Source organism: Petaurus breviceps, unplaced genomic scaffold (assembly GCF_028583685.1).
Source record: "Petaurus breviceps papuanus isolate PSGF00001 unplaced genomic scaffold, PetGlider_PUasm1.0 91133, whole genome shotgun sequence".
NCBI classification, from domain to species: Eukaryota; Metazoa; Chordata; class Mammalia; order Diprotodontia; family Petauridae; genus Petaurus; species Petaurus breviceps.
Window position 1 is genome coordinate 75447566 of NW_027187419.1, and position 14456 is coordinate 75462021.

At 36.1% G+C, this 14456-nt stretch overlaps 1 protein-coding gene across 3 annotated transcripts in view; it reads right to left on the reverse strand.

Annotated features, from left to right (window-relative positions):
• CACNB4 (calcium voltage-gated channel auxiliary subunit beta 4) overlaps nucleotides 1–14456 on the reverse strand; it is a 354950-nt gene that overhangs the window by 48589 nt on the left and 291905 nt on the right. For all 3 annotated transcript variants that reach the window (XM_069080849.1, XM_069080850.1, XM_069080851.1), the window contains exons 6-11: nucleotides 13847–13923; nucleotides 12275–12294; nucleotides 11967–12047; nucleotides 10621–10679; nucleotides 5673–5782; nucleotides 807–958 (exon numbers count right to left, since the gene is read on the reverse strand). In XM_069080849.1, the coding sequence (XP_068936950.1) occupies nucleotides 807–958; nucleotides 5673–5782; nucleotides 10621–10679; nucleotides 11967–12047; nucleotides 12275–12294; nucleotides 13847–13923 (499 nt within the window). The remainder of the gene's footprint in view (nucleotides 1–806; nucleotides 959–5672; nucleotides 5783–10620; nucleotides 10680–11966; nucleotides 12048–12274; nucleotides 12295–13846; nucleotides 13924–14456) is intronic.

Here is a 14456-nt window from a genome sequence, read left to right on the forward strand (position 1 = left end):
TTTCATCAAAATATATGGCAAGTGTGGAAGTGTACTAAAATCCTGGTAGACTGTGTTCCTCAAAGACTATTAAAATGTAAACTTGAAGTTCTGGATCCTTTCTAGAAGAGATGGTCAAATACTGTATTTTTTTTAATTTTATAGAACTCAGGCATAGATTCACTTATTAACTATGTATTCTACCATTTGCAGAGTAAATGTAGGTCATAGGAAGATTTTTGAAGAGCTGAACAATGAGCCAGCAAAATTTTAGAGCCACCCACTCTTTCCAAGTTCTTTTTGGTAACTGCTATGTACAAATGTGCATATGTGTATCCTGATCTATAATTTTATCTATCCACTATCCATCTATCCATCCATCCATCCATCTATCTATTCATCCTTCTGTCTATCACATTTTGGTATAGATTATTTATCTAGGACAGATACCATTGTTTTACTGACATCCCTAAGTTTACACATTCAGTGGGTTTTCAGTATATAATAACTAACTATATTTTGGGAAATGATAGATCCTCTTTACCCATAAGGAATTCTAGGAAGAGGTTATTTCTAAAGAAAAGACCTTTCCTCCTAGATCAGTAATCTCTAAACTTTTGCATATCATACCCCTCCCCCTGGCAGTCTGGTTAAGCCTCAAGACCCCTTTTCAGAATAATGTTTTTAAATGTATAAAATAACATACATTGAATTGCAAAGGAAACCAATGATATTAAAGTGAAGTTATCAAAAATATATTTTTAAATATCTTTACATATTCCAGGCTATTTGAACCTTTGTCCTAGATAAAGGAATTATCGAATTACCTTTGGAGATGAAACTTTAACATGGACGATAATTGGTGCTAAGGAAGTCTTTATAAGTTGTGCTGGGTGGTTGATAGTATCTGCATCAAGGACAACCAGTTGCAAAGATCTTGCCAACTCAAAGATTCTTTCAATTTCACTTTGTACTTCAGCTACGAAGAGAAACAGAAGCAATAGGTAAAGCCATTATTAGTTCTTCCTTTCAGTAGATCCATTTTCAACTAGCCAGTTTGGCAACAATATATGCTAGGGTATTTTACACTTTTCCTATCTGCCCATTATTTTATAACTCATTTGATAGGCTTACCACCATATGAGAGGAAATAGTATATAAATGGAGGTAAAATGGTACAGCAGAAGGAATAATGGATTGGATGTCAGATATCAGGGTTCAAATCCTCATACTTCCTCAAGCCTCCATTTCTTTTTTTTTTAAGTTTAGTAGTATTTTTATTTTTTCCCCAGTTACATGTCAAGAAAATTTTTATCGTTCATTTTTGCACAGTTTTGAGCTCCAGATTTTTCTCTCTCCCTATCCTCCCCTCTTCTGAAAATGGTAGGTAGTTTGATATAGTTTATACATGCGCTATCATGTAAAAATATTTCCATATTAGTCATACTTGTGAAAGAAGAAACAGATTAAAAAGGAAAAAAATTATGAGAGAGATTAAGGTAAGTGAAAAAAAATGTTTCAATTACATTCAGTGTCCATAAGTTCTTTATCTGAATATGGATAACATTTTCCTTTGTGAGTATTTGTCTTGGATCATCATGTTGCTGAGAAGAGCTGAGTGCAATGTTGCTGATACTGTGTATGTTGTTTCCCTGGTTCTGCTCATTTCACTTTGCATCAGTTCATACAAACCTTTCCAGGATTTTCTGAAATCTACCTGTTCATCATTTCTTATTTCATAATATTATTCCAGTGCATTCATATACCACAGCTTGTTCAGCCATTCCCCAACTGATGGGTCCCCCCAATTTCCAATATTTTGCTACCATGAAAAGGGCTTCTATATACATTTTTTTTGGGGGGGGGGAAGGCAAGGCAATTGGGGTTGATTTGCCCAAGGTCATATAGCTAGTTAAGTGGCAAGTGTCTAAGGTCGGATTTAAATTCAGGTCCTCCTGATTTGAAGGCCAGTGCTCTATTCACTGCGCCACCTAACTGCCCCCTGCTATATACATTTTTTCACAGGTAGGTCCTTTTGACATGGATCCAAATTGCTCTTCAGAATAGTTGAATCAGTTTACAATTCCACCAACAGTGCATCAGTGTCCCAATTTTCCCACATCCTCTCCAACTTTTATCATTTCCCTTTTCTGTCATATTAGTCAATCTGATAGGTGTAAGGTGATATCTCAGAGTTGTCTTAATTTTCATTTCTCTAATCAAAAGTGATTTAGAGCACTTCTTCATATGCCTATATATAGCTTTGATTTCTTTATTTGAAAACTGCCCATTCATGTCCTTTGACCATTTATCAATTGGGCAATAACCTCAGTTTCTTAAATCTATAAAATGAGGGGATTAGACTAAATGGTCTCTAAGGTCACTTCTAGCTCTAACTCTGATTTCAAATCTAGTCAAGTGAAAAACCTGATTATTTTCCAAATAATCAGATCTATAACGTAGGCATTGCTAAACAATCCAGACTTTTAGACTGTAAATTCCTTGAGGGCATTTTATTCCCTTTTGTATCTCTAGCACTTAGTACAGTGCTTGGTACATAGTAGGTGCTTAATATATAGTTGATTAACTGATTGATATTTCTCAAAAAACAGTAAAACTGACTTTATAAATGAACATGGCTTTATCTGAAATACAAAAACTTGGCAGAACATTTTATATTTCCATTGTGCACTTACCCCATTCTACCTTTTGTGTACATTTCATATTGCCCTTTCTAAGGAATAAGCTCTTTGAAAAGTCAGGTCCTTTCTTATCAAACTAGATGATAGTAAAAAGAGTGCTGGACCTGGAGTCAGGAAGATCTGAGGTTGAATTCTGCTTCAGGCACTCTAGCTGTGTGACCCTGGGCAAGTTATATAGCCTCTATTGCCCTCAGTTTCCTCATCTGTAAAATGAGGATAATAATAACACCTACCTCAAGGTTGTTGCAAGGATCAAAAGAGATGATATTTGTTGAGCAGTTTTCCAAAACTTAAGGTACTATATAAATGTTAGCAATTATTATTATCTTTTCATTTCCCATAGTACCTAGTGTGTTATACTTCAAAGGCATTAAATGAATAAATAAACAAATGGGCCATGTCTATATTACAGGTAATTGAATATTAAATTTTCAGAATGTTTCGCTCCAAGTGTGACCTAATAACTCTGTTGCTCACCCCCTCCCAAATCCCCAATGTAGAAGTACTACGAAGTACTAAGCTCACAATATCTTTGTACAAAATACCCAGCATATATAAATAAGTTGATCTGAAATTAAAATAGACAAGTTTATGTGAAGCAACCAAAGGCAGTGCCATTAATGGAAACTGTTGCCACAAACTTTATATTTGCTAAGTAGAGTGACTTTCACAGAGGTACTCCTGTATAAACAACCCAGTGGTATATGAACCTTATTTACTCAATGCATGAAAGGAATAATAGCTAGCTTTCACATAGCACTCTAAGGTTTGCAAAGCACTTTACATTTATTTTCTCATTTACTCCTTAAAACAACCCTCTGAGGTAGGCGATGCTATTCTCCCCATTTACAGATGAATCTGAAACAGTTGATGGCACAGTGGATAAAGTACCAAGTCTGGAGTTAGGAAGAGTTCAAATCTGGCCTCAGACACTTACTAGCTGTGTGACCCTGAGCAAGTCACTTAACCCTGTTTGCCTCAGTTTCCTCTTCTGTAAAATGAGCTGGAGAAGGAAATGGAAAATTGCTCCAGTATCTTTGCCAAGAAAACCCCAACTGGAGTCATAGAGTCAGACACAAATGAACAACAAAAACTTCCTGACTCCAAAATCAGTGCCATCCACTGTGCCATCTACCTGCCTCCAACTATTACGGTTTAGGGATAAACGATTGGTGTGAACCTGAGTAGCTATCCTCTGTCATTTATCCATTCCAATATCCATAGACTGTCTGTCTAACATTATATCTTAGTTCACAATGAGAGGGGACAGATACCGCCTAAGACCATGTATAACTAAGTTACTCAATGTTTCACTATGACGTAAGCATAGATAGTTTGAGAATATGGTAAGGGAAAGAGAAGGTGAGGAGGAGGGGGAAGTAGTTCCAGTCAAGAATCACATTTACAAATCTACATGTTATAGGTATAAAGGAGAACTATACAGATGCACACATAATTAAATTTCTGAACTTCTTAAAATAGAAGTATCAATATTATAAGGGCTGCTGTGACCAGATACATAGACAAATTATGGTCCCTGATAAGGATATGTATTTGCTAAATCTCACTTCAAAAATGAAAGTGATATCATAATGTACAATCATTTTCATGTGTATGAACAAGACCTTAAATATCTCTACATTGATAACTAGGCTGCTCACTACTGAAGTGTTCAGATGGTTGTAAGAAGACAACTCTCCAACCCAACAGAGATTAAAACCACAGTTAATTCCTAAGAATGGTCTGTAGAATGGACATTGATTTCTCCCTTGCTTCTTCAATGCTAGAGCCAGAGAAGACCAAATTTTAAGCAATGATTTAGGGAAGTACTCATGAGTGCCTCTGCTGCCTCCCATGGCTGAAGTAGGAGGGTATACTCTTATTCCCTCAGGATTGTTTTATGGTCTGGGTTTCACCTTGTTCATCAGAGGAAGGAACAGTAGAGGACAGACTTTGGCAATACTAGTTATACTGGATGAAGATTCTAATCACTAAAATATTATATTTTTAAAAATGGATTTCCAAGATATCATCACACTGACAACATGTGAAAACATGTTTAAATTCCTTGCATACTAGTAATAAGTTTTTCTTATTAACATTCAGTGCGTTATATAATTGGCAGAGAGATACCATGGTGTGGTGATTGGCTAGTTGTCCTTGGAGTCATGAGGTCATAAATGAAGAGCTGAAAGGGACCTAAGAGGATGTCTAGTTGAACTCCTTCATTTTTCAGATAAAGAAACTGAAGTCCAAGGAAATTAAATCACTTGTCCAAAGCCACATAGGTTGGAAGCTTCAAGGGTAGGATTTGAAGTCATTTTGTAGGATTTCAAGGCCAGTCTTCTATCCACTATATGTGCTTCTTAAAATGACAATTTTAAGAACCCCATGGTTCTTATCAACCCCAGGCAAATCACGTAAGCTTTCTGTCCTTCAATGACTCTACAAGACTATAAATGACTAATCAGTTGACAATCTGTATCAGTGGAGGGAGTTTCCACTTTGAACAAAAGATAGGTTTAAACCAAAACATACATACAGATTTGGTGGCAGTAGCAATATAAAAAATACTTTATTGTCTGGTCTTACTTCCAAGGATTGAATAGAACTTCACAACATCTCATTTTATTTCCCACCTATTCTGTAAGTTAGGTATGGAATAAGTATCACAAATTTCATTGAAAGGTTGGGGAAAATGGGACACAGCAAGGCTAAGAGATGAGAGACTTCCTGTGGTTCTTCTTAGACAGTTGTAAGATTTGAACTCACTCAAGGGTCCTTCCCACTAGACCACTAATGAACTAATTGACTGGTTCTGTATCCTGCAGGTGCTCTATATCCTCTTTCCTTTCAGGTGCTGGCATTATGTACAGTTCAATGAATGATTCAAATAGCAGGTGAGTTGGAAAAGACATTCATAAAAGCAGCATGCGCCATGCTGATCTAGAAACTCAGCTTGGGGAAAGAGAGAACATGTGAACGTCTTACCTAAGCTGGATCGTGTGTTTGACCGCTCGATTATTGCCCTCTTGCTGGGGTTATTTAGGACAGACCTCTTAGCGAGAGAAATGTCAGCTGTCACTCTTGTTATGGATATCCTATTAACAGGAACATAGAACAAAATAATTGAGTCAAAAGTCAGCTAGGCTGTAGGTGATTTACAACCATAACACTCAGCAAGCCCTTGACACACTATATATAGCCCAGGCACGGCGTAGTAAACACCAGGCAGAAAAGTTTTATTTGATAGGTGTTGGACTTTAGTTAAAAAGAGAAAGCAGGACAGAATGAAGGAGACCCTTTAACTAAATAAAAAAGATATATACTAAAATAAAAATACAACTCTCCATTATTGTCTATCTTATGTAATCCTATCTCCCCAGTGTGGAAACTCCCTCTACCAAGCAGGTCACAACTCTTCTACCGTGTTTCCCCGATAATAAGACCTATCCCGAAAATAAGCCCTCCCCTTACTGTGTAAGATTCCTCTAAAATAAGCCCTCCCCCGAAAATAAGCCCTATTGAGATTGCTACTGTAGTGAAGGTGATCCCCTGTGCTACACGCTACATTACGGTACCCTCTGTATGCACCCTCCCTTCCCCCCATGAAACGCACGCCGCGCTCCGAGCTGCATCCAATCAGAGCTGCAGCAGTGAGCGCATCATCCTGTTCTTCCCCAGTGATTTGCTTATTGAATAAAGGTACATTTTTTTGTTCACATTTACCTGTTTATTAAAATTGCTGTCAATGTTCATTAAAATAAGCCCTCCCCTGAAAATAAGCCCTCTGGTGTTTTTCTGTCCAAAAAAAATAATAAGACAGTGTCTTATTATCGGGGAAACACAGTATGATTTGGGGAACACAACTTTAAACACTTTGCCCAGGTTCACACAGCTAGTAAGTATGAGACTTCCTGACTCCAAGACCAAATTCTATCCTCTCCTCCACTCATCCTCTTTAGTAACAAATACAGTACTAGCAGGAAATTCACATGCATTGATATAACATTTTCTTTTTTTCTACAACTATTCTGTGATATTCCCCCAAATTTCTAGATAGCATCACTCCACCAGCAGCTACAGTTGTATTTCAAATAAATAAATAAATAAATAAATAAATGAATTAATTAATTAAGTAAGTAAGTATTAAATAAATAAATTAAATAAATAAAATACAGTTGTATTTTATTTACTCTGAACGTTTCTAAGATAGCAACAAAAGACAAGTTTATGATTTAGGGAGAAAGCCATCCTACTTCATTCAATCAGATTTGTTCAGTTATTTTCTAACAAAGATGTGAATCAGTCATACTGGGTAAAAGAATCTCTTGATGACCAATTGTTTCTTTCATCTTGGAGAAGGAATGGATTATAGAACTTTTTCATCATTACTCTGTTCAACCCAGCTACATTTCTAGTCAATGAATCATTTAGTCTTTCTTCAGCAACATATATTTTTTGCTATATCACACTATTGAAATCTTCAGGAGCACTGTCCTTTTGTCTAATTCTTATTAAAGTGTCTGTTTTCTCACTTTTTATTAAATCATAACATATAATTAATCAGCAGGTTGTCTTAGCCTAGTAGAAAATGATACACCCAATGGAGTATAAAAATGGTGAAGAAGACTGAAAGCCATAACCAAAAAATAACTCTTCTTATTAAGGTCTTCACACAGTCCCTACTAATGAAGTGATTATCAAGATTCCACCCTTGCATAGGTCTTACAAATCAAAACTATTTTTAAAGTGAGTCCTCTCTTTGGTCACCTCCTTTAGCCATCTCTGTCATACACAGTACATGACCAGAGTTTCCCTCAAAAGATTTTTCATGATTAATTTCACATTCTATGGTGACTACATTTTCTGATGCTTTCTAATTTCATCTCCCACTTCACTATATATGCTGACCTGTCATCAGCCCCTCTGATATACCAACAATAAATTTCAATTCTCCTTTCTTTTATAGTCTCATTTAACAGACCATTTTAATGTTTAAGGATTCTATCAAAACATTTTTCCTGATTATTAATGGATTTTCTAAAATAAGTAATTTCTCTTTTTTTATATGATAGCTTCAGAGTTGATGGGAAATAGCTGGTTGACTCCTCATGGCTACAGAATTCCAACTCTTTTGGTCTTTTCTCACAGATTCTAGTTTCTAACTATTTAATACTATCAAAAATTTTAACAGGAAGAGAGAAGGCATGTACCTGGTAAAGTACAAGGCCTGTAAGGGATAATGACTAACATGGCCAGGAAGGAGTGTATGCAAAGGAATCATGTGAGAAAATGCTGCATAGGTAAGATGGTTCCAAGTTATGACCTTTGATGCTAATTCAATGCCAAAAAGAATTTGAATATAACATTGTGGACTTTGGGGAATCACTGGAATTTTTTGAGCAGAGCAGACCTAGATAAGAGTATTAAGGATGAATTAGAAGTAGAGAATGGAGGTGGAAGACTTGTTAGAAGGCTATTATAATAGTCCAGCAGGGCAGTATTGAGTCTGTACTAGGATTATGGTAATGAGAATAGAGATGGATGTGAAAGGTATTGTGGACAAAGAACTGAAAGGACTTGGCAATGTCAATGTGAGAAGTAAAGAAGAGAGGATTCAAACATTACACCAAGATTTCAAATGGGGAGTCTGAATCAATGGTTTTGTCACACTAGAAATCGTAAAGAAAAGTCAGAAGGAGGGGCAAATTTAGGGAAAATAATAATGAGCCTAGTTTTTAACATTTTGATATGCTGGTGAGATACTTTATGTTCTGTAGGCACGTGGAAATGTGGTTCTAGCATTAAGTGGAAGTTGGGAATAATAATGTGATAAATAGTTAACATTTATATAGCATCCCAAGCACTTTACAAATACCATCACATTTGATCCTCACAACAATCCTGCAAGGTAGGTATGATTATCATCCCCATTTTACAGATGAAGAAACTGAGGCAAACGAAGATTGGGTGATTTGCTCAGGGTCACATAGCTAACGAGTGTCTGAGGTTAAACTTGAACTCAGGGTATTCTGGCTACAGGCCCAGTGCTCTATTTACCATGCTACCTCGTTGAGATACAGTTAGAGATGCAACTGGAGATACCAATTTAACCAGGAATCACTTGCATATCTAAAACTAATGGAAAGACTGAGCTTGCTAAGGAAGACAGGAAACCAAGGAGGAGCAGAAATAATAACGAACCAAAGAGAGAACCTTGGGGAAATGCCCACTTTAGACAGTCATGAAAAGTATGAAAAACCACTAAAGCAGCGCCATATATGGCATTGTCTTCATGGTAATGTCTTGGTACCCAATGGAGTATGAGTTCCAATATTAGTATTAAAGAGTTCTAATTTGTCAAACTAAAAATATATATTTTTTAAATCTTGCTTCATTTAAGGCACACCCTTCTTATTCTGCTATTCAGAATCAGTAGTCCTCCATGTAGTCCTCAAAACGTGTAGGATGTTTAAACAATATATCCATTCCATAAACATTTATTAAGCACCTACTATATGCCAGGTACTGTTCTAAGCACAATCAGAATATTTTTGTCCTTATAAATATTTACACACTAGCAGTCAAAAAGTTATATATAGCGATTTTTTGAAAGTATCCTTGCCAATATTTATTTTGATCTAATTTTTAAAATATTTCATCCATTTAACAATTTATAAGTGTCCACACAAGTTTCTCTCTATACATCACTTAAATTTCTTTCCATTCTTGGTAACTCTCCAAATGCTGTGTGATTCTTTGTACTTGAAGTACATACCATTGTGCGAGAAGAGTTTTGTATTTTGAAATCAGTTGAAAATGAACTAATTTTTCACTTCCTTCTAAAATGAAGCATTCTCTGCTATTCCTTCTCCATATCACAGTTTGTTTTTTTTATTTCTCATGTTAGTGAGTAACCAAATATTTTAGCGCTCAAAATTCACTGATAATGCTAAGATGCCATCGAGATACATACCAGGTTAGACTGAACAAACAAAATACACCAGAATTTATACACTCAAATGAGCATGGTCCTGTTAAAGGTAGTCACTTAAGAAAGTAGTGTACTGATTTGATCAGTGCTGCCATTGTTCAGATCATTTCTGGAACTTCTCTTTGGGAATTACTGTTCACCAACTAGTTTATGAGCCATAGAAGGAAACCACTCTTTATAGTCACACCATGTTTATAGTCAAAGCAATACCAAAAAAAATATGTTATTACTACCCAGCTTGATCACCTGCTATATTCATCAGATAGTGTTCCAAATTATTTGAGGTATTTTAGAAGGGCAAATTTGCCAAAAGTATTTTGTTGCCCGTGACATTCAAAAGATTTGGGGGCTATCAAAGAAGAGTTAAAAAATATTTGGAGCTACAGTAGCATGATTGGAATAAGTGTATAGTTTGTTACAGTAACTATTTTGAAGGTGACAAGACTTATTAGGATATAGGAGTTTTGGTCTGTTTATTAAAAATGATTTATGTTTATAGTTAAATCTCATAGGTTAATAGCTCTATAATAATAAAGCATGGGTAATATCCTGAATTTTATTATTTTATTTTAAAGCAAATAGGGCATGTGCTTAAATACACACATATATATATGCATGTATATACACATGTATATAGACATATATACTTTCTATGTATAGAATATCACAGGCAGGAAGAGAAAAAAGCTCAAAGTTTTAAAAAGGTAACATTTAAACATTTTTTAAAAGTAATTTTATTCATGTATATCCATAGGATTGTTTTATGCTTAGCTATGAAAAGCTTATTTCAGACTCTTCAAAATTACTTTGTTTTTTATTCATTTCTGATAACCAAATGAATTTACCACAATAACATTTCTGTACTTAGAAGGAAACTATATAGGAACAGAAACCATACTGTCACACACATTCAGTGAAAAGAAAAAAATCTTTATCTCTCACCTCCCATCAAACCTGTGCTTCAAGAAGTCAAAGAGGGCTTTCTGCATCATGTCTGTCACCTTTGTGGAGGTGAGAAAGATAGAACAAGTATTGACAAAGAAAGAGAAAGAAGTCAAAAGTGAAAGAAGGTAAGGACACTCACTACCAGTAACCCAAGGCCCTTTCACACCCAGTAATCAATTGGAGCAAAGCTCCTGTGGAAGCTATTTTATGTGTAACTGCATTCATTTATTCCTTTTTTCCCCACTTGGCTCTTTTCATGCACATAGGAGTAAACTATCAATGTTTACTGAGCTCAGAGAAAAGAAAATTCTTCCCTTATTCCTTTCCTAGAGCCTCTCCTTTGTCTAGGCTTTCCTCTAGATGAGGCAGCCACCTGCAACAGAACTCCTTGTCAGGGACCAGGGAATAGTAATTGGGTAAGCCATGAAACTGTCTTTTATATACAGGTACCGGCCCTGGCCCAAAATACCCTTAGCCATTCTTCTCTTTGGCAGAGTATGGTTAGGGGAAATAAAAAACCTACAAAGAGTTCAGGAATTTTTCAAGGCAGTGTATATTCAGTGAAACATTGGCAGCCATCAGACCACAATACTCTATCCCACAAGCAAGCCCAGTTCTCCCAACAGCAATAGAAGAAGAGAATGGTGTTTATTTCTGTCCCCAAAAAGCCACTAAGCACCCTGTGCTCAGGATTATACACTTTGAGATTTCCATTTTGGAGAGCTATTTCCCATGCATCTTCCTCCCCTAAATGGAGGGATCAAAATGACTCAATTTTCTAAAATGTGATGAAGTAAAAGTCCTTATTTATCTCTTATTAGCTAATGATATTTGATCAATCTGCTTTAAAATTATGCTAGTATTTTTATATTATTATTTTTAAATAGAGAAATATAATCCCAGGTAGTATCTAAATATTGCTTCCAAAGGACCTAACCAAAGGTGTTTTGATGTTATCTCCTACAGGATGATTCAGGGCTTTTGGCTGATTATTGGTATATTCCCTTAATGCAGTTGATTTTCAGTTCTTTATGGTAATAGGACAGGAAGTGCTTACAGATGTCAAAATGACTAGCAAACCAGCTTCCTTCAAGCATGTCTCCTTTCATTTTCCCTGGGAGGCCCTTCTGAAGGGTTAGATGAAGAAACAAGCAAGACAAGAAAGAGAAGCAGAAGGACCTGAATAAAATACAAATTTGATCACTTGCCCTCACATAATGGAAAGTCAATGGTAATCAATGAAGTCTTGATGAAAGGATTGAGTACCCAGAAGACCTAGACCCAAATGATTGTGCTCTATGTTCTAGAAGAACAATGGTAAAACAACAGATTGGCACTTATACCTCATAACCTTTCAGTGATGGCCCCACTAATACAACCGGCCTCATGGATGGCACAACATCATAAGGAGGGATATGCTCCGTCTGAAAAGAGATGATTTTTAATTGGTGACCAGACAAATACATGACTAACAACTTTTTAACAGTAACACAAGTTTCCACTTTCCAGTTCCAACAGTAAATTATCATCACAGCTTCCTGTAGAGGAGGGAAACATCCCTCATTTAACAACTGATTAGATCAATAAAATTGGACATAGTAGGCAAGCAGGCCTTAACAACAGATTTAATTTAAAAAAAAGCACAACTTACCACTTTTTGCTTCTGTTTTGCTAAAAGACAACAATGAGAACTATATCAAAATATGTACTGTCTTTAAATGGTAGTAGATGATAGTAAATGATGGAAAATGTACTCATTTCTCTCTCATGATTCTTTTGGTCTACTAATCTGTGATGAGGACCACATAGAAAAATTGATCAATTTCTATTGATCCTCTCCATTTCAAATAAAGGAGAACAGAACATATAAATAGCATGCTACCTGATACCCTTGTCCTAGTCATACAAGAAGGCAAGTGAATTGCTGATTCATAATGTGTCTGAGAGTTTGGGGCCAGCCCTGATAATGAAAAAGCTGAAGGACTTCCAGAAATTAGGAGCAGTCTTCTGGCTAAGCCAAGGATTCAACCTGGCTTTTAGAAACGGGGGACAATTTTGATTCAGGATCCTTGGGACCAGTTTGGGTTTACTTGAGAAAAGAACCAAAGGCATTCTAGCTACAATTATCCTTCTGAGAGATCAGCTGGGGTTTCTATAGACCAAACTGGACCCTTTAAGGTAATGGGTCTGAATCTGAAATACTATCTTTCTCCTCCCTGCTCCTCCCCCTACATTTGGGCTAAATCAAAATTGAATCAGCATATACCGTGTTTCCCCGATAATAAGACCTATCCCAAAAATAAGCCCTCCCCTTACTGTGTAAGATTCCTCTAAAATAAGCCCTCCCCCGAAAATAAGCCCTATTGAGATTGCTACTGTAGTGAAGGTGATCCCCTGCGCTACACGCTACATTATGGTACCCTCTGTATGCACCATCCCTCCCCCCCCGTGAAACGCACGCCGCACTCCGAGCTGCATCCAATCAGAGCTGCAGCAGTGAGCGCATCATCCTGTTCTTCCCCAGTGATTTGCTTATTGAATAAAGGTACATTTTTTTGTTCACATTTACCTGTTTATTAAAATTGCTGTCAATGTTCATTAAAATAAGCCCTCCCCTGAAAATAAGCCCTCTGGTGTTTTTCTGTCCAAAAAAAATTAATAAGACAGTGTCCCCCAATGTATGAATACATCCTTCACATGCCACCTTTCATTCTCTCCCCTTCAATTCCAGAAGTCAGTTTGGTTCCTGAAAATAGATGACCCCCTATTTACTATTTATACACTCTTGCTTGGTACCCTAGGCAATGATGACCACTTTCAAATTTTCACTTGGGGACCTAGTAAGAGAGTATTTCCTCTTAAAAAAACCCACAACTTTCCATTTCTTTCTTCTAATGGCCTTACAATTCTCCAAGTCTTTTGCGCCTGGTGTCAGGTAAAGGACCTATTTCAGCCAATCCTAGATAACAGAGGTCCTGCCTCTGGGCTGTCAATAAGATATTCATAATTATTTTGCAGTTGTGGTGTTCTGTTCTTTTTTAGTGGTATTAGTGCCAACTTAGGTTAAAAAAGAAAAAGAGTACTGTAATTACTTAATAATAAGAAAACATCAGAAAAAAATAAGGCCTTCTAAAACTTTTCTGAATTAGTAAAAGCACTTTCATTTATTTTGAAATCTCAAGAAAAGAATAATTTCTAATAAGTGTTCAAATAACACCCCTACCAGTTGACGTGGGTGTTGCTCGAAATGTTCCTGACACCATTTCTCCAAGACTTGAAGAAGAATTTCCACCTGATTTCCTAAGATAAAAAAAGAAATATATGTAACACAAACCTCACAGATTGTCTAATGACAGAGTCAGAACATGACATGCTTTATTTGACTAAAACACTAATGAATTCAACAAATCAAATCCTATGCAATCAAACCTCAATTATGTCTCCAAATTGGTTTTTTATGAGGGTAATGGAATTCTGGTACAAGGAATGTTACTTGAAATGAGTAGACCATTAGTTAACCTTTGAAAAGAAAATTTTTTTTAATATAGTGAGAATATCATTTAACAATGATTATAAAGTTTCTATTGCCTATGTGAAAAGTGCTACCCTAAGTGATGGTGGGATACAAGGATAAGTGGGGCATGGTTCTTGCTCTAGATGGTTTCAGAATTACAGAAGTATTTACTCTATTATGCTATTTCCCCTCATTTCATTTTGGTTTTTTTGTGAGAGCAATTAGGATTAATACAGCCATCTCATAAGTATAAAAGTGTGAGTATACTTTGTTTAATTATGGTTTAGCATTTCCACTCAGTGTGCAAAATAAAAATGTC